Source organism: Gopherus flavomarginatus, chromosome 1, assembly GCF_025201925.1.
Source record: "Gopherus flavomarginatus isolate rGopFla2 chromosome 1, rGopFla2.mat.asm, whole genome shotgun sequence".
Taxonomy (NCBI): Eukaryota; Metazoa; Chordata; order Testudines; family Testudinidae; genus Gopherus; species Gopherus flavomarginatus.
Window position 1 is genome coordinate 372,000,009 of NC_066617.1, and position 24,511 is coordinate 372,024,519.

Genomic DNA, 24,511 nt, shown 5'->3' on the forward strand with positions numbered 1-24,511 from the left:
CCTTTAAACAGGATTTCAATTCACATACTTGCTGGTAACTAACCCCAATAAACATTGCATTGCCTGCACTTGGGACTTCTCGTTTTCTGCTTTCACTCTGTATGGCATGAACCAGAGGAGAGGGTGAAGGGAAAGCCCTCTAACACCTGGTGTCTGCTGTTTGTACTTGGGTGGCTTAGGTAAGCACCTAATTAGCTCTGTTTGGATGTGTGGCCCCATCTGCTGTTATGTTGGGAGATAACAGGGCCCGGAGAAGCTGAATCACCAAAGCAGTGTGAAAAAAGGCCAGTCCAGCTGGGTGGTTAGAGGGGCACAGCAATTCTCACGGCTCCCAGATTGCACCCTGGGGGTGACAACCCATCACACTCAGACCCTCCAGAGCCCAAATTAGGCCCCCAGGAACCTATGACACAAGCATGAGGGAGGGACTGTAACCCCCCCAAAAAAATCCAGATGTAGCTGTTGGCTGTTCTCACCCCAGCAGGGCACACATACCTAGAATATCATCATGCTGAAATGGCCCCAGGGCAACAGATTAGGTAAACTCCATGGCTGTTTCCTGGTAAAACAGGCTGCTGAACAGTTTGCAAGACTCAGTTTGCCCTGACAATCTGAGCCCTGGTATCTGCGAATCATTTCTTCACTCCAAGGGGAAGCTCTCAGGCTGAAGTTATGCAGGGTCCATTTTCTGCTCTTCCTGCTGCTCACAGAGCTGAGGGAATTGTCTGGGAGTCCTGGCACCTGGAGAGTCTGCAGGGACTGATTAGGAGAATCATAAATATCGCTGTCCAATGCTCCAAGTGTCAGACGTGAGATTCATACACTGATTCTCAGGGCTCTGCCTTCCTGTCGCTGTAAGGAGATTTGCTCTCTCTGCTTAACGGGATTGTGGTGAGTTGCCTGTTTCTCTATAAAGTTAGTGCTAAGGGCTCAGGAAGGGCTCCAGGGTTCAAGTCAAGAACCAGAAATTCTCCAGCATGGCAACTTGAACTGTTTAGCATTGTCAGAAACACTAAAGGTTTTACCCGGTAAAATTGGAACTACAAATGTATTGGAAACTGTTTAGACAAATATTTGTTTCAGATCAGTTCCTTGTCTCTTACTGTATCGTTCTAGCTGTCCAAGTAGCTTCCTCTTTTTGGGTTGTGTGGTTTTCCCTCTTGTTTGCTCAGGATTTCCAATTCAGCAACTTTGCTGCCCTGTTTAGAAGTGCAGCCAAAGCGCCTGCAGTGGGTATCTCTCTCACCAGAGGATTCACAACAAGAATGGGTCACACACTGGCCAGATTCTGCTCTCACATTCTGCCTTCAGTGGGTCACTCCAGGTTGACATTGCCTTCCCTGAAGGCAAAATCAGGGCCCCTGTTTTTGAAATCCCTGTCCTTCATGGCCAGTCTCAGAGCGCCATATAAACTGAGGGTTTCCTTCAGACTCTTTCAGCACCCTAACAGACTTCTGCTCTCTGTAGCAGGACCTAAAGCTGTGATTTTCACAGCTCAGAGCCAAAAGTTAAACACTGAGGGTTAATCTGTTTCCATTGCGAAAGACAGCCAGGAGTTCACCCTAAATCTACATGTAGGGACTTAAATAAATGGCCTAATTTACACCAGCCATGAGCCTCCAGTGACTTTAACTAGAGTAATTCTGTGGCCTCTAAGGATGGGTGAGCTCGTTTGGCCCAAGGAAGAACTGACAGGAGAGTTATTGAAATCTCAAACTCACAGGCCTAAAGATTTAAAACAATTAGAATAAAAACATATTCAGGGAGGGAGAGGGGTCTGCTCTCTCTGAGCCCCTGCATCTTGGGTCTGGAGAGGACGAGAAGCACCAAAAGGCAGTAAAAAGAAAAGCATGTTTCTGGCTTAGCAGTGTTGGAAATCTCACCTGTGGAAGTCCAGGAACATGCAATGTGTGTGTGTGGGAAGACATGCAGTATCTAGATCACAGAGCCCTGAAACCATACGAAATAGGGAATAGAAATCCTGCCTAACTCATGGACCAAAGAGGCGCAACGAGGCCTCATGGAGACGGGGGGTGTCTCAGTCAGTAGCAGATTGTCTCTGACACCATCCCCCATCCGGACCATTCCTCCTCCCAGAAGCAGCCCACTACAGCCTCATGACAACGTCAGCAACTGCCAATACAGAAAAGCAGACTCAGGAAGGTGTGTCTGGGTTTCTAACAGGCTGTGATATGTTAAAGCTTTGTATCATTTGAATGAAGAGTTATTCACGTTGGCTCCTTCTCCTCTCCCCATCCTCCCTCCCTCCCTCCCGCCGGGTCTGTCCCTCTCTCCTTCCCTGCAGAGATTGAGCTGCTGCTGCTGGCGTTTCCCTCTCTCCAATACAGGAATTTCATTGTGGATCAGACCTATGGTACATCTAGCCCAGTGTCCTCTCTCTGACAGTGAAAGTCCCAGGTGCTACAGAAGAATGTGTAAGAAACCCAGCAGTACGTGGATGACTAAACTGTCCTGAGGGTGTCACCCTAATGCCTAACAGCTAGAGATTGGCTTCTGCCCTGAAACACGTGGGTGTAGGAGCTGTCCAAAACATTTATTTAGTGGTAACTATTGTAACTGAATAGTCTCACTGTTCATGTAAATGTCCAAATCCTTCCTGATTCTTGCTTAGCTCATGACCTTAACTACCTCTTGTGGCCATGAGTTCCTCAGTCTAATTAGGCATCGAGTGAAGAAAGCATTCGTTTTGTATCTGTTTTGAATTTGCCATGTTCCAGATAATTGAATATCCCCTTTATCCTGTGCTATGATACAGGGAGAACACATTGTTGATCTACTCTCTACCAGTCAGTATTTTATAGGCGTTTCTCATTTCCCTTCTAATTCATATCATGTAAGGTAACTATCCAAGTCTTTTCAACCTCTCTCTGTATGAGAGTTTCCCTGAACCTTTGATCATTGCCCTTCCCTGAGCCCTTTCTAGTTCTGCAATATCCTGTGTGAGAAGGGTGCCCAGTACTACACAAAGGAGACCAGAAGAGGGTGATACATTGTCTGACTGATCTCATGGCATTGTATTTTCTCTATGATTCCCCATCCCCCTCCTCCTGGATCCCAGAGATTTGCCTAGTTTCTATCCATGCTTGCACTGTGAGCAGGGTTTCACACAGCCATGTACCATGATGCCCAGATCCCTGTCCTGTGTTCATACAGTGCAATTAGAACCTTGTAAGGTGTTTGAAGAGTTCAAGCTTTTCCCTCCAATGGGCATAGATGTTGCAGTTGTTGACATCTACATTTGTCTATTATCATGCTGCCCATTCACCTGGCTTGGTTAGCTCCCTGTGAGGGCTTCTCTGGACTTCACTTTGACCTAAATAATCTGGTGCCATATGTAAATGTTATCACCTCACTGCTCACCCCCTTTTCTGGATTGCTAATAACCATAAAATATTTACTCTGCTATTTGTTATAGAGTGTATAATCCCCCACTCTGTGCTTCTCTCCCTTCACAGGAACCTTGAGCATTTCTGAGCCCGATCAATGCATCTACCACCTCATGGCATCTTTCAACCTTACCCCTTCTGCCCCATCAACATTCACACTAACGGGGATCCCTGGCTTGGAAGCTGCTCACATCTGGATTTCCATCCCTTTCACTATGTTCTATATTATCGGCTTGTTGGGAAATTTCACGCTTTTGTTTGTTGTAGGCAAAGAGCAGACCCTCCACAAGCCGATGTACCTGCTTCTCTGCCTGCTGGCGGTCACTGAAATTGGCACATCTACCTCCATCATGCCAAAGGCACTGTGTATATTTTGGTTCAATTTGAAAGGCATTACGGTGGGTGGCTGCCTTACCCAGATGTTCTTCCTTCATGCAGGTACTGTGATGCACTCAGCCGTCCTTGTGACAATGGCCTTTGATCGCTATGTTGCCATATGTAACCCTTTGAGATACACCACCATCCTCACCAACGCACGGATAGCTAAGCTAGGGCTAGTGGGTTTGATAAGGGCTGTTCTCTGCATCCTGCCCTTGCCCCTGCTCCTCAGCAGGCACCCATTCTGTGCCAACCGCATTATCCCCCATGCGTACTGTGACCACATGGCTGTGGCAAAGACGTCATGTGGGGACATCACTGTTAACAGGATGTACGGCTTGGTGATAGCGTTTGTAGTCAATGGGTCAGACCTGACACTCATTGCACTATCCTACAGTCTGATCATCAGGGCTGTCCTCAGAATCTCCTCCAAGAAAGCCCACAAGAAAGCTCTCAACACCTGCACAGCCCACATCTGTGTGATGCTGATGTCTTATCCTTCCTTCTTCTTCTCCACTCTGACACATCGGTTTGGTCAGGGCATCGCTCCCCACATTCACATCATCTTGGCCAACCTCTATTTCCTTCTTCCCACCATGTTCAATCCTATCATTTATGGTGTCAAAAACAAAGAGCTTCGTGAAAAAGTTGGTAAATGCACCTGCAGAATGTACTCACCTGGGGGTCACTGACTTTAATCCTGTGTGACAAGAGGGGGACAGGATACTTCCTCGTCATTCGTGCTCTGTCTCAGTATGGCTGAGCTCAGCATTGTGGAAATTTGAAGTCTGAGAAGCTCCTCACACCTGACATCTTAGCACTCTGTCACCAAATACCAAGCTCTCTGTCGGTGAGTTACATCTGTCTAACCATAACCCAATCTGTTTTAGCAGCACCCACCTGCCCCCACCTACACACACCTTATCACTCTGCCTTTCAGTGACTTCCAGACCACGAGAAGATATTACAGGTTTCTGAAGCAAGGTGGCTTTCCATTAGAGCCTGTTTGAACAGGGTTCTTGATCAGTCTAAGTAACTGAAGCTATGCTTTCTGATAGCCAAAGACAAGGAAAGCAAGTGCAATGCTGGACTTCTTTTAATATATGTACAGTGATCAAGTGAGCAAAATTTACCTGATTTTTCTATATCCAATCCTTCAGGAAGGATAAACCAAAAGTTTCCATTGGAAAATGCTAATACAGGAAAGCTGCTGCAGAAATTGAGGACATTCTGCTAGAGCTCATCGGTGAGAGTTGTCAAACTGTGTATTCTTGAGAACTGGATTGTGCTACCCTGGATTTGAGGACTGTGTTACCCCAGAATGTGATCAAGACAATTGCAATCATATGATTTGCATTCGACCAATTAATAAAAGAGAACACCACATAGTTTAGAGTTAATTGGAAAGCAGGGTTTTAGATGCAAGGTCAAAATCTAGCTGGCAGTTTCTACTAATCAGAATGGGAGGAGTGGACAATAAATGATAATGAAAGAAAATAAATGGATGAAAACCTTCAGCCTAGGTACCTCTGATATTAGAAATATATTGAAAGTTAGGAAAAGTGATAATCGAGTAGGGGTCACCATGACCTATGTGTTTTGTAGAAGTTATAAAAGATTACAAATACAGTGTGCTTTGGAGCAGTTCTCAGAAGCCATTCAGAGAGACATTTTTCCTGACACCTTCTCTTCCCAGTAACTGGCCACCGCGAACCTGCTGTTAATTACACAATACAGTTCCAGATATTAAGTAAATAATTGGGATGTTCTAACCTTTACTTATATCTGTGCGACCTTAAATCTAATAATCTTCAGTGTTAGACAAGAACACAATTACTTGCATTTAATCCTTGAAGAGACAGAATTGCTGTATTCCCATTGAGTTATTCCTGATACCCCCTGGATTGAAATAATTAGGTTGCCACTGCTCGGGCTTCTCAAAAACCCAGGTAACAGAATGTTGTGATAAACTATAACATCGCCTTGGAGTCCACTAACTTATCACTTTGCACAATTGATTTTGGAGTCACTTTCAGCTGGAACTTTCAAAATACACACTAACCATTCCTGTTTTCAAAGATGTCAGAAAAGTAGGTGTTAAGACTAATCTTGGAGTTTGTGAAACAGATGAAATGCAGATTGCCACCAAATGTGCAGGTGATTGAACTGCTTCCAGCAGTAAGTCCTTCACGACCTAGATTGGCTGATACTCGTGAGGCCTCACCACATTGGTAGGCCCCATCTGGAGTACTGTGTCCAGTTTTGTGCCCCACACTACAGGAAGGATGTGGAAAAACTGGAAAGAGTCCAGCAGAGGGCAACAAAAATGATTAGGGGGCTGGAGCACATGACTTATGAGGAGATGCTGATGGAACTGGGATTGTTTAGTCTGCAGAAGAGAAGAATGAGGGGGAATTTGATAGCTGCTTTCAACTACCTGAAAGGTGGTCCAAAGAGGATGGATCTAGACTGTTCTCAGTGATACAAGATGACAGACCAAGGAGCAATGGTCTCAAGTTGCAGTGGGGGAATTTTAGGTTGGATATTGGGAAAAACTTTTTCACTAGGAGGATGGCGAAGCACTGGAATGGGTTAGCTAGGGAGGTGTTGAGATCTCCTTCCTTAGAGGTTTTTAGGGTCAGGCTTGACAAAGCCCTGGCTGGAATGATTATGTGAGGATTGGTCCTGCTTTGAGCAGGGGTTTGGACTAGATGACGTTCTGAGGTCCCTTTCAACCCTGATATTCTATGATTCTATGATATCTCAATTTTTCCATTGTTTTATGGAGACCTTGGACAGTTGGAACAACAGTGGAGAGTTTTGCTTATGGTTCACTGCCCTCATACTCAGAGAAATCAAGTAGATCATTTTTGGGTTCAAGAACTCGAATACACTGATGCCACTGGGGACAAAGATTTTAGTTAACTTGGCTTGTTTCATCTTTCATTGCTGTTGCTCCCTTTTAGCAACACGGCGACTGAAAGACTATTTTCTCAGATGGCAACAAGATGTTTTTATTGGTATACATGCAATGCCACAAAATCTGTTGTGAAGAGTTTACACCAAGGAAAGAAATGATTGCACTGGTCACTGCTGGTATGTATGATCAGGAGCAGAAGCATTCTTCTTCCTGTGAAGACAGTGAGGATGAAATGTTGCCTTTCAGAGACTAACAGTAACAAACCAATTCAACTCAAAATATGGACACTGACTACCGTAATTTAATGAAAATAGAAATAAATAATATAATAATGTTATTGTTGTTTTTACACTGCATATATTTTGGGCTCATTTTGGGATGTTTGTCATACCGTCCTTTTCCATTTTTGTTTGCCAACCCTCATTCAGGATACAAGTACCAGTATTGGGGTTTTGATTTTGAATTTCATTGTTATCTCATAACTTTGTTGCTAATATGGAGGTACTTCTGCTGGGGCTTGTAGGTTTGTTTTTTTTTAACCTAATCTGTACTAGGTATCTAGGAAAAGCTTTCATTTGTTACTTGATGTATAGATCAATGTGTTAATAAAAATTACCCTTGCTTAAAGGCATAGATTGGGTTACTTTTAGGTTAGTTTTTTAGTGATTTGTGGCTATTAATGCAGTAGAAATCTGACAAACCTCCAGCACCTCAAGCTGAGCTGGAGGCAGATCAACAGCAGCCAGAAAAATAAGGGCCAGAGAAGCAGACCAGAAGGCAGTGCTGGGCCAGAGGCAGAGCAGCGGTGCTGAGGCAGAGCTGGGCAGCAGCAGTTAGAGCAGACCAGAACCAGCTACGTCAGTGGGGAGCCAGGGTTCAGCTCCACTGGGAAGCTGCGAGCTAGGACAGTGGATGCCGACTATGCCACAAGTAACACGACAGCTGAGCACAAAGAGTGGCTGGGGAGAGCAAGGTGGGGCCATGGGAAGTGGGGATACATGAATCTGATGGAAGGGCAGATATTGGGGAGAAGATCCTGCCACCTAGAGTCTTGGTGTGTGTGGCCACTGCCAGAGCAAGTGTCTGACCTGTGCTATCAAGGCAGATAGCCAGGGCCTGGGCAGGAGGCCTGGGGCATGTGAGGAACATTCTGCGAACTTTCCTTACATCTCAGAGACAGCTGTGTGTGATGTCCCTGTGCCCACAGAGCCGGGTCTCTTGTTTCCTTGAACATTTCCCATTTTTTCCCTTTTTTTCTTATAGTTGATATTTAATAAATTCTATTTGGTTTGAACTTAATGTAGTGATGGAGTAAGTCAGGGAAGAGAGTACACTGGTTGGGGACACCTTAGTCCCAGTCCTAAGTGACCATGACAGAGGCTCAACTTAAATGTATACTCCAAATTAAAAAACATAGTCAGAGAACCAAAAAAGAGCACCATGGCTAAACAGCAAAGTAAAAGAAGCAATGAGAGGCAAAAAGGCATCCTTTAAAATGTGGAAGTTAAATCCTAGTGAGAAAAAATGGAAAGGAGCATAAACTTAGGCAAATGAAGTGTAAAAGTATAATTAGGAAGGCCAAAAAAGTATTTGAAGAACAGCTAGCCAAAGACAAAAAAAGAAATAGCAAAAAAAAAAAAATGAAGTATATCAAAAGCAGGAAGCCTCCTAAACGACTAGTGGGGACACTGGACAATCGAGATGCTAAAGGAGCACTCAAGGACGATAAGGCCATTGCATAGAAACTAAATGAATTATTTGCATCGATCTTCACAGTTGAGGATGTGAGGGAGATTCCATTCATTTTAGGTGACAAATCTGAGGAACTGTCACAGATTGAGGTGTCATTACAGAAGGTTCTGGAACAAACTGATAAACTAAACAGTAATAAGTCACCAGGACTAGATGGTATTCACCCAAGAGTTCTCAAGGAACTCAAATGTGAAATTGCAGGGCTATTAACTGTAGTATATAACCTATCATTTAAATTAGCTTCTGTACCAAATGACTGGAGGACAGCTAATGTGAGATGAATTTTTAGAAAGGGCTGCAGAGGTAACTCCAGCAATTATAGGCTGGTAAGCCTGACTTCAGTACCGGGCAAACTGGTTGAAACTATAGTAAAGAACAAAGTTGTCAGACACATAAATTAAATTTGTTCGGGAAATTAATAGGCACCAGGTTTAAAGGACGTATTTCTTCACACAACACATAGACAACTATTAGAACTCTTTGCCAGAGGATGTTGTGAAAGCCAAGACTATAACAGGTTTGAAAAAGAATTAGATAAGTTCATGGAGGATAGGTCCATCAATGGCTATTAGCCAGGATGGGCAGGGATGCAAAACTATGCCTTGAATTGTCCCTAGCCTCTTGTTTCCCAGAACATGGGAAGGAGCAACAAGGGATGGATCACTTGATGATTCCCTGTTCTGTTCATTCCTTCTGGGACACTTGGCATTGGCCACTGTCAGAAGACCGGATACTGGACTACGTGGGCCATTGGTCCAACCCGATGTGGCCACTCTTATGTCCTTATCTGAGTCTCCTTTTTCTTTTCTGGATGCTGGACATCATAGTTGATGGGGCTCAAATGCCTCACTACCTCAAATGGTCCCTGCCATCAAACCACTAATTTGAACTGGAGCAAGTCACTCAATCACCCAGCGTGAGCACTTGTGGCTGGACTCCCTCATTATAGGCCTTCTCTTGTACCTGTTGTGCATTTAGCAAATTCTTCTAGCAAATGTCTGTAAAGTCCTGAGGTAATTTCTTAATTGAAGAGTGTATTAGACTGAGTTCATTGTCTGGGATCTTTGCTGTTCTGTGTTTCTCCAAGCAGGTCTGGAAACCCTTTGGCTGCTTCCCAGATAGCAGTTCAAAGGGAGAAACCTTGGAGACGTCAGGCACATTCCTGATAGCAAAAAAGAGGCAAGGGAATAATTGGTGCCAGTATTTGGATTCTGAGGCTACACAATTCTTTAACGTCACCATCAAAGTTCTGTGAAATCGCTCCATCAGTTCATCAGTTTGGGGATGGTAGATCAATGTTCCTAATGCTGTTACCTTCATTTAGACTGCATAGTCCTGTCATTAGTGTAAAGTGAAGTTAGGTCCTTGGTCAATAAGGATTTCTTGGAGTATTTCCACCTGGGAGAGGAATTTCATAAGCACATTTGGTTCATGGCCAGAGTGCTAGAATTATACCTAGAGGGAAATAAACCTGGCTGGGTGTTTTTGTCACTGAACTGTGCCTGTGGTATTTCTTGATGAGTAACATCGAGGTCTGCTGAATGAGCAGGCTGCATTGTCTGTGAATATTAATAACACTGTAACTCCAAGGACAGAAGCACTGAGCAGCCCGAACAGCGTTCCTGAGGCAACAACATTCCAGCCTTCCGCACTTAACAACAGCCAGCTGACACTCTGAGCCCAGCGGTGAAGAACTCTTCGGTTTGGAGCAAGTCAGTGACTGTTGTGCCTCCTGCCCATAGTGTGGTCACTGCCTCAGTCACTGGGGTTCCACCACTTATCCTTAGTCAAGCCTATGAACAACTCGCTGTGGTGAATGGGGAAGGTTATGCCCCAGAAGTTAAGGATTCTGTGACTTTCAGAGACCTCCGTGACATTTTCCACGTCAGCCCCAGGGCAGCGCACCAGAGCTATCAGCCAATGGGAACCCCTGAGCTCTCAGTGCCTTGGGTGGCCAAGGACGCAGCAGCTCTCAGCCCCTGCAGGCGATGGTGGGATCCAGAGCTCTGAGCTGCCACAGGCAGCAGGAGCTCCCATAGCTTTGTGGTTCTGGGGCTGTGGCAGGGGCTCCAGAGCTCTGAGCTACTGCGGCTGCGGCAGGAGCCGTGGAGCTGTTAGCCACAGTGGCAGCAGGCGCTGAACCTTCCTGTCATAAACAGATAGCTAAGGGTTAACGTCTCTTTCACCTGGAAAGAAGTGACCTGAAACACCTGACCAGAGGACCAATCAGGAAACAAGACTTTTTCAGATCTGGGTGGAGGGAAGTTTGTGTGTGAGTCCTTTGTTCGGGTTTTCTGCCTGTACTCTCTCGGCTATGAGAAGTGATTTCTGTTTCCTGCTTTCTAATCTTCTGTTTCCAAGTTGTAAGTACAAATATAGTAAGGCAGTAAGGGTTCTATCGTTTTTCTTTTGTATTTACATGTGTATAATTGCTGGAGTGCTTTGAATTGTATTCTTTTTGAATAAGGCTGTTTATTCATATTTCTTTTAAGCAATTGACCCTGTATTTGTCACCTTAATACAGAGAGACCATTTTTATATATTTTTCTTTCTTTTTATATAAAGCTTTCTTTTTAAGACCTGTTGGAGTTTTTCTTTAGGGGGGAACTCCAGGGAATTGAGTCTGTGCTCACCAGGGAATTGGTGGGAGGAAGAAGTCAGGGGGAAATCTGTGTGTGTTAGATTTACTAGCCTGACTTTGCATTCCCTCTGGGTGAGGGGGAAAGAGAGATTAGCTCTCGGTACTTCTGTTTTCCAAGGCTGGAAACGGGGAGGGTGAAATCCCTCTGTTTAGATTCACGGAGCTTGCTTCTGTGTGTCTCTCCAGGAACACCTGGAGGGGGGAAGGGAAAAGGTTTATTTCCCTTTGTTCTGAGGCTCAAGGGATTTGGGTCTTGGGGTCTCCAGGGAAGGTTGAGGGGACCAGAGTGCCCCAAAACACTCTAATTTTTTTGGTGGTGGCAGCTTTACCAGGTCCAAGCTGGTAACTAAGCTTGGAGGTTTTCATGCTAACCCCCATATTTTGGACACTAAGGTCCAAATCTGGGACTAGGTTATGACATGGTGTGCAGTGTTGTGGGAAAGATAGAATCCAGAAGCCAGTAGGAATATTATATTTTTCTTTTCTCTGCTAGGGGCTTTTAAGCAGAGAGGAACGGTTTGGTTTTAAAAGGAACCAGAGAGAAATTTTTTCTCTGCTCTCTCTTGCAGTTTCTGGCTTGCATATTAAGCAAGCAACAATTAAGTAACTATTACGGGTCTTTTGTCACACAATAGCACTCCCATTAGGAGTCAAATACCAGCACTATACACATGCAGATAAAGTGGTTTTTCTGGTTTACTTTACATTGAAAAGATTAGCTAGAGGAAGAAAGGGAAAAAGGCACTGTTGCTAGGCAGACGCCAGGAGGCAACAGAGCCTGCAGTTCAGACAATAAACACCAGAGGGGACCCCAACACAAGAAAACAGGAACCATGACTTCCAAGGAAAAAAGGGAGCCCGAAGAATAAATCAAAGAAGCTGAACACAGGCGACAACTGGAAAAAAGACAAAAAGAGGTGGAGCTGAAAGAAAAGGAAGAAAGCATCAAACTGGCAGCCTACCAAAGAGAACAAGCAGCCAAAGAGGCAGCCCACAAAAGAAAACTAGAAGAAGACATGGCCCACCGCCGAGAAATGGAAAAACAACAAAAAGAAAGTGAAGAGAAGGAAAAACAGAGAAAACGTGAACTAGACTTAGCGCAAGCTGGGCTGCATGCGCCAGCCAATCCTAACAACCCTGCGCCAATTATGGTTCCACAGCACAGGAAATTTTCCACCTACAGGGCAGGTGATGACACCGAGGCCTTCTTGGAAAATTTTGAAAGAGCCTGTCTTGGGTACAGCATCCCTGAAGACCAGTACATGGTAGAATTGAGGCCACAGCTCAGTGGACCTTTAGCAGAGGTGGCAGCTGAAATGCCTAAGCAGCAAATGTCGACTATAAACTTTTTCAAACCAAGGCCAGATACAGAATGGGGATAACCCCGGATCATGCCCGTCGGCGTTTCAGAACCCAAAAGTGGAAACCAGATGTGTCATTTCCCAAACACGCCTACTACACTGGGAAAAATTATGAGGCCTGGATATCAGGACACAATGTTAAATCCTTGGAAGAACTGCACCTCCTCATACAAATGGAGCAGTTCTTTGATGGTGTTCCTGAGGACATAACACGGTACATACAAGATGGAAACCCCAAAAATCTCACCGAGGCGGGGGAGATTGGAACCAGATGGATGGAAGTGGCAGAAAGCAAGAAAACTACTGTCAAGGGGAACGAATACCCCAGAGGGCACACCGACCATAAACCCTACAACCGAGGGCAGCCAATAACCCCACCTACAACCCAAGTAAAGCCACAGACACCCTATTCTTCCACCTCACCAGTCTCCAGTAACTCACCTCGACCCAGTGACCCATCAGATGGAAGATGCTTTAAGTGTAATGAACTGGGACATATCAAGGCCAACTGTCCAAAGAATGCCATCCGAGTGCAGTTCATTACACCACCATCACCCAAAAGATCCCCAGGCCCAGATGCCTCTCAAATACCCTTGGAGCGAAGGGAAAATTTGAGAGTGGGCGGAAAGAAGGTTACTGCGTGGAGAGACATGGGGGCACAAGTGTCAGCTATCCACCAATCCTTCGTAGACCCCAAATTCATCAACCCAAAGGCCCAAGTGACAATTTACCCCTTCATGTCACAAGCTGTAGACTTGCCTCCAGCTGAACTGCCTGTCCAGTACAAAGGCTGGTCAGGAATGTGGACTTTTGCAGTCTATGACAATTATCCTATCCCCATGCTACTGGGGGAAGACTTGGCCAACCAGGTGAAGCGGGCCAAGAGAGTGGGAATGGTTACCCGCAGCCAAACCAGACAAGCTTCCAAACCCCTTCCTGTTCCTGAGCCGTCCACAGACGCCCCGTCTGTGTTACCAGAGACCCAGACAGAGGTAGTGGACCCGGATTCCATGCCAACCACTGAAACAGCCACAGCGCCTCCAGTCCCAGGCCCGGAACTGGAACAGCAACCAACACCAGCAAGTGCAACCACATCTTCAAACTCAACGCCAGAGGGCGCCAGCGAGCCAGAACTGGCAGAAGCAACAGACAGCCATACCCAAAAGGCTCAGCCAGAGCCCGAAATACCCTCAGGTGCACCAGCGGAGAGCGGTTCACCAGCAACGGAAACAACCCCATCAGCTACAGCGCTTCCAGAGGAACCAAGCCCAAGTCCACAGTCTGAGGAAGAACTGGTGACCCCAGCCTCAAGGGAACAGTTCCAGACTGAGCAGGAAGCAGATGACAGCCTTCAGAAAGCGTGGGCGGCGGCACGAAGCACCCCACCCCCTCTCAGCTCTTCTAATCGATCCCGGTTTGTTATAGACCAAGGACTTTTATACAAGGAGATTCTTTCTGGTGGACACCGGGAAGAATGGCAGCCGCAAAAACAGTTGGTGGTTCCAACTAAGTACCGGGGGAAGCTGTTAAGCTTAGCCCATGATCACCCCAGTGGCCATGCTGGGGTGAACAGAACCAAGGACCGGTTAGGGAAGTCCTTCCACTGGGAGGGGATGGGCAAGGACGTTGCCAAGTATGTCCGGTCTTGTGAGGTATGCCAAAGAGTGGGAAAACCCCAAGACCAGGTCAAGGCCCCTCTCCAGCCACTCCCCATAATTGAGGTCCCATTTCAGCGAGTAGCTGTGGATATTCTCGGTCCTTTCCTGGAAAAGATGCCCAGAGGAAAGCAGTACGTACTGACTTTCGTGGACTTTGCTACCCGATGGCCGGAAGCAGTAGCTCTAGGCAACACCAAGGCTAACACTGTGTGCCTGGCCCTAACAGACATTTTTTCCAGGGTAGGTTGGCCCTCCAACATCCTTACTGATTCAGGATCTAATTTCCTGGCAGGGACCATGGAAAAACTGTGGGAAACTCATGGGGTGAACCACTTGGTTGCCACCCCGTACCACCATCAAACCAATGGCCTGGTGGAAAGGTTTAATGGAACTTTGGGGGCCATGATACGTAAATTCGTCAACGAATACTCCAATAATTGGGACCTAGTGTTGCAGCAGTTGCTGTTTGCCTACAGGGCTGTACCACATCCCAGTTTAGGGTTTTCACCATTTGAACTTGTGTATGGTCACGAGGTTAAGGGGCCATTACAGTTGGTGAAGCAGCAATGGGAGGGGTTTACGCCTTCTCCAGGAACTAACATTCTGGACTTTGTAAGCAACCTACAAAGCACCCTCCGACACTCTTTAGCCCTTGCTAGAGAAAACCTAAAGGATGCTCAGGAAGAGCAAAAGGCCTGGTATGACAAACATACCAGAGAACGTTCCTTCAAAGTAGGAGAGCAGGTTATGGTCTTGAAGGCGCAACAGGCCCATAAGATGGAAGCATCATGGGAAGGGCCATTCACGGTCCAAGAGCGCCTGGGAACTGTGAACTACCTCATAGCATTTCCCAATTCCTCACTAAAGCCCAGAGTGTACCATGTTAATTCTCTCAAGCCTTTCTATTCCAGAGACTTACAGGTTTGTCAGTTTACAGTCCAGGGAGATGATGCTGAGTGGCCCGATGCCGTGGAGCTGTTAGCCACAGTGGCAGCAGGCGCTGAACCCTCCCCATCCTGAAGTGGGGCTCAAACTCTCATCCTTCTGATTGGGCTTTAATCCTCTCCCTGTCAGTTCCCACACCCCCATTATTTTTTAGTAAAAGTCACAGACAGGTCATGGGCTTCCATGAATTTTTGTTCATTGCCCGTGACCTATCTGTGACTTTTACTAAAAATAATTGCAACAAATTCTTAACCTTAGCCATAACTGATCATCTGGTCTTCCCTCGTTCCTGAGCAAACTTGTGTCATGGCCAGGATAGCCACTCCCCGGGTGAATGCATTCTGGAAGCTGTCAAGAGCTGTGGTTTTTGCAGGCCCACTGGCCTGGCTGAAAGTGCCCTCCACAGCATCAGCTTTTTCTTCCCCTGTTCCTACCAACTCTGCTAGTTCTACGCATACTCTCACCAGGGTGTCAACCTCCACCGTCCCAGTTCCCCCATTCCTTCACAACTTCACCAAAGTAGTTCTAGTTCCTCACCAATATTACCAGGAAGGCCAGATATTGGAAATAATTTCCCTAATAAGTTTATTAAGGTTTAGCACAACAAATTGGTGTTGATTATCTTCCATATACAATTACAAGCAGATACGCATGTGTTATAGAATCATAGACTAGAATAACAGAATCAAAGAATTGGAAGGGACCTTGAGAAGTCATCTAGTCCAGTCCCCTGAACTCAAGGCAGGAAAAAGTATTATCTAGACCATCCCTGACAGGTATTTGTTCAATCTGCTCTTAAGAATCCCTAATTGTGGAGATTCCACAACCTCCCAAGCAATTTATTCCAGTTCTTAACCATCCAGAGAGTTGGAACCTTTTTTTCACTAATGTCCAACCTAAACCGCCCTTGCTGCAGTTTAAGCCCATTGCTTCTTGTCCTATTCTCAGAAGTTAAGAAGAACATTTTTACTCCCTCCTCCTTGTAACAGCCTTTTATGTACTTGAAAACTGTTATCATGTCCCCTCTCAGTCTTTGCCAGAGGATATTGTTGCTCTTCTCAAAATGATTAAAGGTCTAGAATACATGACCTATGAAGGAAGATTGAAAAAAAAATGTTGCTCTTCTCTGTATTTTCTCCAATTTGTCCACTTCTTTCCTGAAATGTAGCACCCAGAACTGGACGCAATACTCCAACTGAGGCCTAAACAGTGCAGAGTACAGCAGAAGAATTATATTCTACAATTATATGTGTTAACTAAATATTCACCACAGGATCAGGCTTGGGAAACACCTTCCATCATGGCATGGTTCTAGAGGGATAAGAAAAATCTGTGACTAAGGAACCCCTAAACATTTTGACCTTTATAAGAACATAAGAATGGCCATCTTGGGTCAGATGAATGGTCCATCTATCCCAGTATCCTGGGATGTCTTCGTACAGTGGCCAATGTCAGGTACTTCATAGGAAATGAAAAGAACAAGTAATCATTAAGTGATCCATCCCCTGTCACCCCTTCCCCAGTTCTGGCAAACAGAGGCTAGGGACACTATCCCTGCCCATCCTGGCTAATAGCCATTGATGGACCTAAGTGCCAAGAACTCCTTGGAACTATGCTGTGGAACTCTTTTCCAGAGGATATTGTGAAGGCCAAGACTGTAACAGATTGTCAAAGGCACAAGGGCAGTAGACATCACAGTCCCACTGAATGTGGATGGACATTGGGCACCTAACTCACATCCGTGCCTCTGAACATCTCCCTTCACTCTCCCTCTCCTAATTATAGCCTGTGCAGTTACTCTAGCAGTCCCCAAGCTTCAGGGCACATGCTGAGCACTGAAGGGGTTCTGGAAGCTGCTCCTGCCAATGCCAAGATATCATCCTATGGGGGTTTACAACTAAGCAGGGAAAATCAAATGGGAGGGGCAATTGCTCTGTGTTTGAAACATGGATCTGCAGAGCCTTTCCATGTGCATGTTGCGTTTTCAGGGATTCAGTGCAGGGCTCGTCAGTTGGGACGGGAGCAGAAGATGCTCAGATTCTATGACGATGGGCAGCGGCACGGAAGTGCTGATAGATAAATAAGTACATCTAAGCCAGAGGTCTCAAAGTCCCAGCTCGCAGGCCATCTGCAGCCCAAGAACCTCCCCACTGTGGTCTACAGAGGAGAGATGCAGGCAGATGCTGCCAGCAACGTCTGCTGTAGGCGCTGCTCCCTGCAGCTCCCATTGGCTGGAGGAGAGGGACTGAGATATCAGATTGCTGGGCAGATTCAGCCATGGAGGCAGCATCACTTTTTTCCACAATTGTCATGGGTTTCACCCCCACTCTGAACCTTAGAGTATAGAGGTGGAGACCTGTATGTGAATCTCCTAAGCTTAATTATCAGCTTAGATCAACAGGCTGCCACCATCCAAATGTTTGAGTCATCTTCCCCCCCAAAACCTTCCCCTCTCTGGGTAGCCTTGAGAGATTCCACTACCAATTCGCTGGTGAAAACTGCCTTGGATCTTAAAATAAGGAAGAAATACTCATTCCCCCTCCCTTTTCTGCCCCACCAATCCCTGTTGAGTCCAGATCCAATCCCTTTGGATCTAAAAAACAAGGAAAAAATCAATCAGGTTCTTAAAAAGAAGGCTTTTAATTAAAGAAAAGAAAGGTAAAAGAAAAAAAAAACCTCTGGGAGACAACATACAAGCTGATCTCACAGACAACAGATTCAAAACACAGAATGTTTCCCTGGGCAAAACCCTTAGTACACACAAGAATACGAAATTTGATAATTCCCCTAATGACAAGACAAGTTACAAAGAAAGTAAACATAAACCTGTTTATCCCTTTCTAAAACTTACTACTCTGATAAGAGGCTGGTTCCTTGATCTTTTTCACTCTGGCTGAAACTGAAACTGACTCTAAACAAAGGAAACTTCCCTCCTTCTGTTTGAAACATCTTGTTCCCCCATTGGTCCCTCTAGTCAGGTGTCAGCTAGGCTAGGTGAACTTCTTAACCCTTTACAGGTAAAAGAGGCATTAACCCTTAACTGTCTGTTTATGACAACGATGAATATAAACAAGCCAAAATACTGAACACAACTACCTGATGCACACCTTGCTGCAATTCTGAAGGTTTCAACTGCTCAGTCCCTGAGGCCAAACATCAGCAAACTGACAGAATTGAAGTGTTACCAGGGTCTGGCAAACACTCAAAATTCTCTGGCAGCGAAGAATTGTATAAAGTTGTATGACAGTTTTACTATTTCTAAGAAATTTGAAATAAAAAATACAATATCAACATTTTCTTTTCTGAACACCATCTTCAGTGACATTATTGGCCCGTTGGGAGGATTTGAGGACAGCACTAGCCCTAAGCTAAATTGAGTTTGAGACCCTGGTCTAAGCCTTGGCTCTTCCTTTACTTTCTGGTGTTTCTGTAGTGACGGGTGATTCAATCAGGTCTGCAAGACTGAATTTGCCCTGACAATCTGAGCCTGTGTTATCGGAGAGAAGTATCAGAGAGGTAGCCGTGTTAGTCTGGATCTGTAAAAGCAGCAAAGAGTCCTGTGGCACCTTATAGACTAACAGACGTTTTGGAGCATGAGCTTTCATGGGTGCATGCATCTGATGAAGTGCGTATTCACCCACAAAAGCTCATGCTCCAAAACGTCTGTTAGTCTATAAGGTGCCACAGGATTCTTTGCTGTTATCGGAGAATCATTTCTTTACTCCCGGGGGAGGCTCTCCGGCTGAAGTTCTGCAGGGTTTATTTTCAGCTCTTAAGAACATAAGAATATAAGATTTTGGTGAGTTACCAGCTTCTGAACTAAAGTTAGAACTACGGGCTCAAGAAGAGTTCAAGGGTCCAAATAAAAAAACAGCTGGGCAGGAATTCACTAGGATGGAGACTTGAACTATTTAGTGTTGTCAGAAACACCAAGGGATTGACCTGGTAAAACTGGAATGATAAATGTACTGGAAAAGATTTAGACAAATATTTGTTAAGTTCTTTGTGTTTTACTGTGTCTAATTATCTGTCTCCGTAGCTTCCTTTTTTTTGGTTTACGTGGATTTTCCTCTGGTTCATTCAAGTTTTCCAATTCAGCAATTTCACGGCACTGTTAAGAAATGAGGCCAAAGTCTCTGCAGTGGGTATTTGTGTTACCAGAGCTCTCACATTCTGCCTTCACTGGGTCACTCCAGATTGACACTGGCCTCCCTGAGAGAAATATCAGGGCCCATGTGTTTTGAAATCCTTATTTTTCATACGCTATCTCAGAGCACCACCTAAACTGGGGGTTTCCTTCCGACTCTTTCAGTGCCATACAGAACAACGCTCTCTTTAGCAGGACATGAAGCTGTGATTTTCACAGCTCAGAGCCAAAATGTAAACACTAAGGGTGAAATCTTGGTCCTTGGAGTTCAGTGGCAAAACTCCCAACACAGCCAGGAGTTCACCCTAAATCCACATGTAGGGACTTAAATAAATGGCCTGATTCACACCGGCCATGAGCCTCCAGTGACTTCAACTGGAGTCAGCCTGTGGCCTCTACAGATGGGTGAGCTTATTCGGACCAAAGAAGAACTGACAGGAGAGTTGCTGAAATCTCAGACTCACAGGCTTAGGGTTGAAAACAATCAGGATAACAGTTTTTTTGTGGGAGGAGGGAGGTCTGCACTCTCTGTAGCCCTGCATCTCTGCTTCTGGAGAGGGTGAGAAGCAGAATAAGGCAGCTAAAATAAGAGCATGTTTTTGGCTTAGCCGAACTCAGGAGATCCAGAAACGCATTGTGTGTGTGGATGTGCAGGAGCGGGGGAAGGGGACGTGCAGTATCCAAATCACAGTAGCTTAGATTCCTGAAACTGGGAAAAATTGGGAACGCACATTCTGTCTAATGCACTGACCAAAGAGGCATTATGAGGGGGTGGATGTCTCAGACTGTAGTGGAATGTGGACAACGCTGTAGCAGATTGTCTCTGACACTCTCTGCAAACCAAACCGTCCCTCCTTCTGTGAGCAGCCCAAATACAGCCTCAGGAAGGGGTGTCTGCATTTCTAATGCGCTGCAATATGTTAAAGCTCTGTGTTTTTTTGAGGAAGAGTTACTCAAGTTGGCTCCTTTTAGTCTCCGCATCCTCTCTCCCTCCCACCAGTTCTGTCCCTCTCTCCTTCCCTGCACAGACTGAGCTGCTGCTGGGGTTCACTTCAGCCCCAGAAAGGCAGTTCAGGCTGATCTCCCCCTTTTCCCCAGTGCAGGCAGACACTGAGTTTAATCCAGTCTGTGGAGCTATTTCTAGGAGCTCTCACTGTGCAATCTGCCTCCTGGTTTGCATCCTGAGTGAGGGGTATCACTGTGTGAGAGGGCTGGAATTTGTGGGTGCAGAAATGCGGTACAAAGAGATAGGCGGCACTGGTGGTTGTGGGGGCAGGCAGGGGGTACATGGACAGGTGGGCCGTGCTGCAGGCTTTGAGGCAGGCAGAGGGGTGTACACAGAGAAGCAGCAGCGCTGGGGTTGTGATGCAGGTAGGAGTGTTCTCAGACAGGCAGGCAGCGCTGGTGGTAGTGAGGGCAGGGAGTGGGGTGAACACAGACAGGCAGGCAGCCTGTGATTCATGATCAAAGGCCACTGCTGGGGCCTTTACTGACCCTGAGTGCACGTGGGCTGGTCTCAAGGTCTCTTTCCCCTGGCTAGCCACAGAACTGCAGCCTGGGTGTCACAACTTTCACTCAGTTTGTTTCCAGTTGTGATTGTTGAATGTTTTTTATGTAACTTCAGGCATTTCAATGGAAAGAACCATCGATCTTAACTCCCAGCATATTCTGACCCCCTATCTGCACTCTCCCTCCCCATCCCAGGCTTCCTCGATTCCAACAGCACACTGGTCGCTGTGCTTAGATGTTGGGCTATGTGTGCGTGCTCTCCCTGTGTGCTGTCCCAGCTCTGCACAGACAGTTGGCACGGCAGACCTCAAGCGAACCATCCAATGACCACAAGATCTGCTAAGGTACGAAGGCACCCAGCCAGCTTTATTGTCAACAAAGCATGGTACTAGTATCCCACATACTCTACCAGACCACTAATACATGTGTGCCCGTCAGAATGGACCAGCTCAGTGCATGGTGGGACTTTACATTCCCCCCAGGCTAGACAAAGCCACTCCCTCTGAGAGACATCTTGGTACTCCAACACAACCAAGTTACGTACTGCCCCTCTGACATAGATAAGTACAATCCCCTGACATGGCTAGTTATGTATTGTCATCCTGACCTTATCTTTTAGGAGTGGCCAGTGCCTCTTGCTAACAGATTATCTTTGCTTTCTATCAATAAAGCTTTGACTACTACTTTAGCTCAGGCCTCATACCAGGCCTCTGATACAAGGATTTATGTTTCTGGCTCTCTTCCTACTACATTCCTCCACTATTTGTTTACCCATCATGTTGGAAGAGAATAATGCATGGACTGAAGATGGCCCACTGTGCTAAACACTGTTATGTGGCCACATTACTTTCCCATCCATACAGTTGTGCCCCATCTGTTCCTTAGTCTGTACATTCCTTCATACAACTGATGGACAGATTTTATTTACCAATGGATAATATGGATAAGGATATGGATATGGTGTATATATGTGTATGTTACATATGGATATGTGTGCGTACACAGGACAGCACTTTATATCCAAGCATAACAATCATTTTCCAGTCTGAGTGGCATAGTTTGGCGCTTGTGGTACTGCAGATAGCAACACAGTTCCATTAGGGCACTTACAATTACCACCTGGATTATTATTAGTACTAGGCTGAGTGTTCTGAAATACTGGAAGAGACATATTTATAGTGTGTCTCACAGTGCTGTGTGCAGGAGAAGTAAAAGAGAAATGTGGAGTAGTGACACTACAAATGAGGCATATATATATATATATATATATATATATATATATATATATATATATATATATATATATATATATATATATATATATGTCTTGCAACTAGTTACTGCACAGTACTGTCCATTCGTGTTGTAGGTTACCCTCACTGCTGGTTGTTACCCTCTGGTAAATTGTACTGGGCAGAAAACAGGAACGGCTAGCTTCTCTGTTTTATGGGTTGCATTGCTCTGTAAGCTACCCATAGCTGACATAGATCCAGTTGTCTCTTATGGATGCTGTCTTTCAGATAACCTACTGAACGGACAGTAACCAATTTAATAAATATTGCTATGTTAGGATTTAGTGTTGGTACATAGACACTGAACAAGATTGTTTTAAATAACATGTGCCTTAATTAGGACTCAGTGTCACTGACCCCAGAGTGTGACTGGTACTACCAGGGAACTTATTTATCCAATTTGTAATTACTATGTAACTTAATTTTTATATCAATTTGTTTTTTCCATGCATCCATGTTGTTTGCTACCATTCGTTTGTTGATTTTTTTAACCTGTGTGTTGGTTACGGAGTTTGGTAATGTTATGCAAATTGTAAATGATGTACAGCAATAACACAGTTGCTTTTACATAGTAGCCAAGTTTAACTTAGCTGACAGTAGTTTCTAACTGATCGTCACCTTAACTGTGAATATATGATAGGCTCTCTTCCTACTATAGTCGCCCGTGTCTTCTCCATGCTGTCCATTCATCCCTGGCTCCCACAACCTCTGAGCCGCTCCACGCTCCCCACAGTTCTTCCTCTGCACAGGGTAAGGTGCCTCCGTCATACCTGCTCCCTTGACCAGTAACTGTGTCTCACTGGTGAGAAATCTCACACAGAGAAAGGTAAATACTCTTGTTACACCCATGCACAGTTTGTGTGGCTTCGGGGGCTGTTACACAGGAACAACGAGCAAGCTGAGAAGACTGCACATTATATAATAAGAGCAGGCAATCCTGGAACATGTGAAGGCCTAGATAAATACAGCTGCCATTTGCAGGAGCCACTGGCAGCTTCCTGGAACAGTGGGCCATGGAAACACAGATGTTAAACCCAGGACACAGATGTTAAACCAGTGGGTCCAGTTTTTAGACAGGGGGGCCATGGGGCTCCGTGTGCTGCCCCCGCCCCAAGCACCGGCTCTGCACTCCCATTGGCCAGGAATATTTACTGTACTACTTGTTAGAACATGTGTAATACCCATCACCTGTGCTTCTCTCCCTTCACAGGCACCTGGAGAATTTCTAAGCCCAATCAACGGACTGACCACCTCATGGCATCATTCAACCTCACCCCCTCTGACCCTTCAATGTTCATCCTAATGGGCATCCCTGGCCTGGAAGCTGCCCATGTCCTGATTTCCATCCCTTTCTCTATGCTCTACCTTACTGGCCTGTTGGGAAATTTCATGGTTCTGTTTGTTGTAGGCAAAGAGGAGACTCTGCACACACCGATGTATCTGCTGATCTGTATGCTTGAGCTCACAGACATTGGCACATCTACCTCCATTGTGCCTAAAGCACTGTTTATATTTTGGTTCAATTTGAAAGGTATTACAGTGGGTGGCTGCCTCACGCAGATGCTCTTTTATCATGCTGTTAGTGTTATGCACTCAGCTGTCCTTGTGACAATGGCCTTCGACCGCTATCTTGCCATATGTAACCGTCTGAGATACTCCATCATCCTCACTAACAAAAGAATAGCTAAGCTAGGACTCCTGGGTGTGATAACAGCTGTTCTCTTTGTTCTGCCTGCATCCCTGCTCCTGAGCAGGCAGCCATTCTGTGCAAACCACATTATCCCCCATATGTACTGTGACCACATGGCTGTGGCAAAGATGTCGTGTGGGGACATCACTGTTAACAGGACGTACAACTTGTTGATAGTGTTTGTAGTCAATGGGTTAGACCTGACACTCATTGCCCTGTCCAATGGTCTGATCATCAGGGCTGTCCTCAGAAGCTCTTCCAGGAAAGCGCATCAGAAAGCCCTCAACACCTGCACAGCCCACATCTGTGTGATGCTGACGTCTTATACTCCCTCCCTCTTCTCTAACCTGACATATGAGTTTGGTCATGGCATTGCTCCCCATGTTCACATCATCTTGGCCAATGTCTATTTCCTCGTCCCCCCCATGCTCAACCCTATCATTAATGGGGTCAAAACCAAAGAGCTTCATGACAAAGTGGTTAAATACATCTGCAGAATGTGATCACCGGGGGCCATTGATTTTAATCCTATCTGACAAGAGGGGGAAAGGATATCTCCTTATTATTCAAGGATGCTCTGTCCCAGTTTGGCTGAGCTCAGCATTTTGGAAGTTCACAGTCTGAGAAGCTTCTGACACTTAGCATCTTATCACTTCATCATTGAGCACTGCTCTCTTCATTGCTGAGTTCCCTCTATCTGACCATCACCTGAACTCTTTCAATGTCATGCATCAGCCTCTAACCCTATACACCCTCTCATTCACACTTTCCATGACTTCCAGACCACAAGAAGATACTGCAGCTTTCTGAA

The 24,511-nt window shown here is 45.6% G+C and overlaps 2 protein-coding genes across 2 annotated transcripts; both read left to right on the forward strand.

Annotated features, from left to right (window-relative positions):
- The first annotated feature begins 3,520 nt into the window (after positions 1 to 3,520).
- On the forward strand, positions 3,521 to 4,477 carry LOC127048681 (olfactory receptor 52N2-like). Its single transcript, XM_050948501.1, has one exon. The coding sequence runs from the start codon at positions 3,521 to 3,523 to the stop codon at positions 4,475 to 4,477; it is 957 nt and encodes a 318-aa protein (XP_050804458.1).
- Positions 4,478 to 23,264: 18,787 nt separating this feature from the next.
- On the forward strand, positions 23,265 to 24,203 carry LOC127057053 (olfactory receptor 52P1-like). The gene has a single exon (XM_050965722.1). It carries the CDS (start codon positions 23,265 to 23,267, stop codon positions 24,201 to 24,203), a length of 939 nt encoding a protein of 312 aa, XP_050821679.1.
- Positions 24,204 to 24,511: the final 308 nt, after the last annotated feature.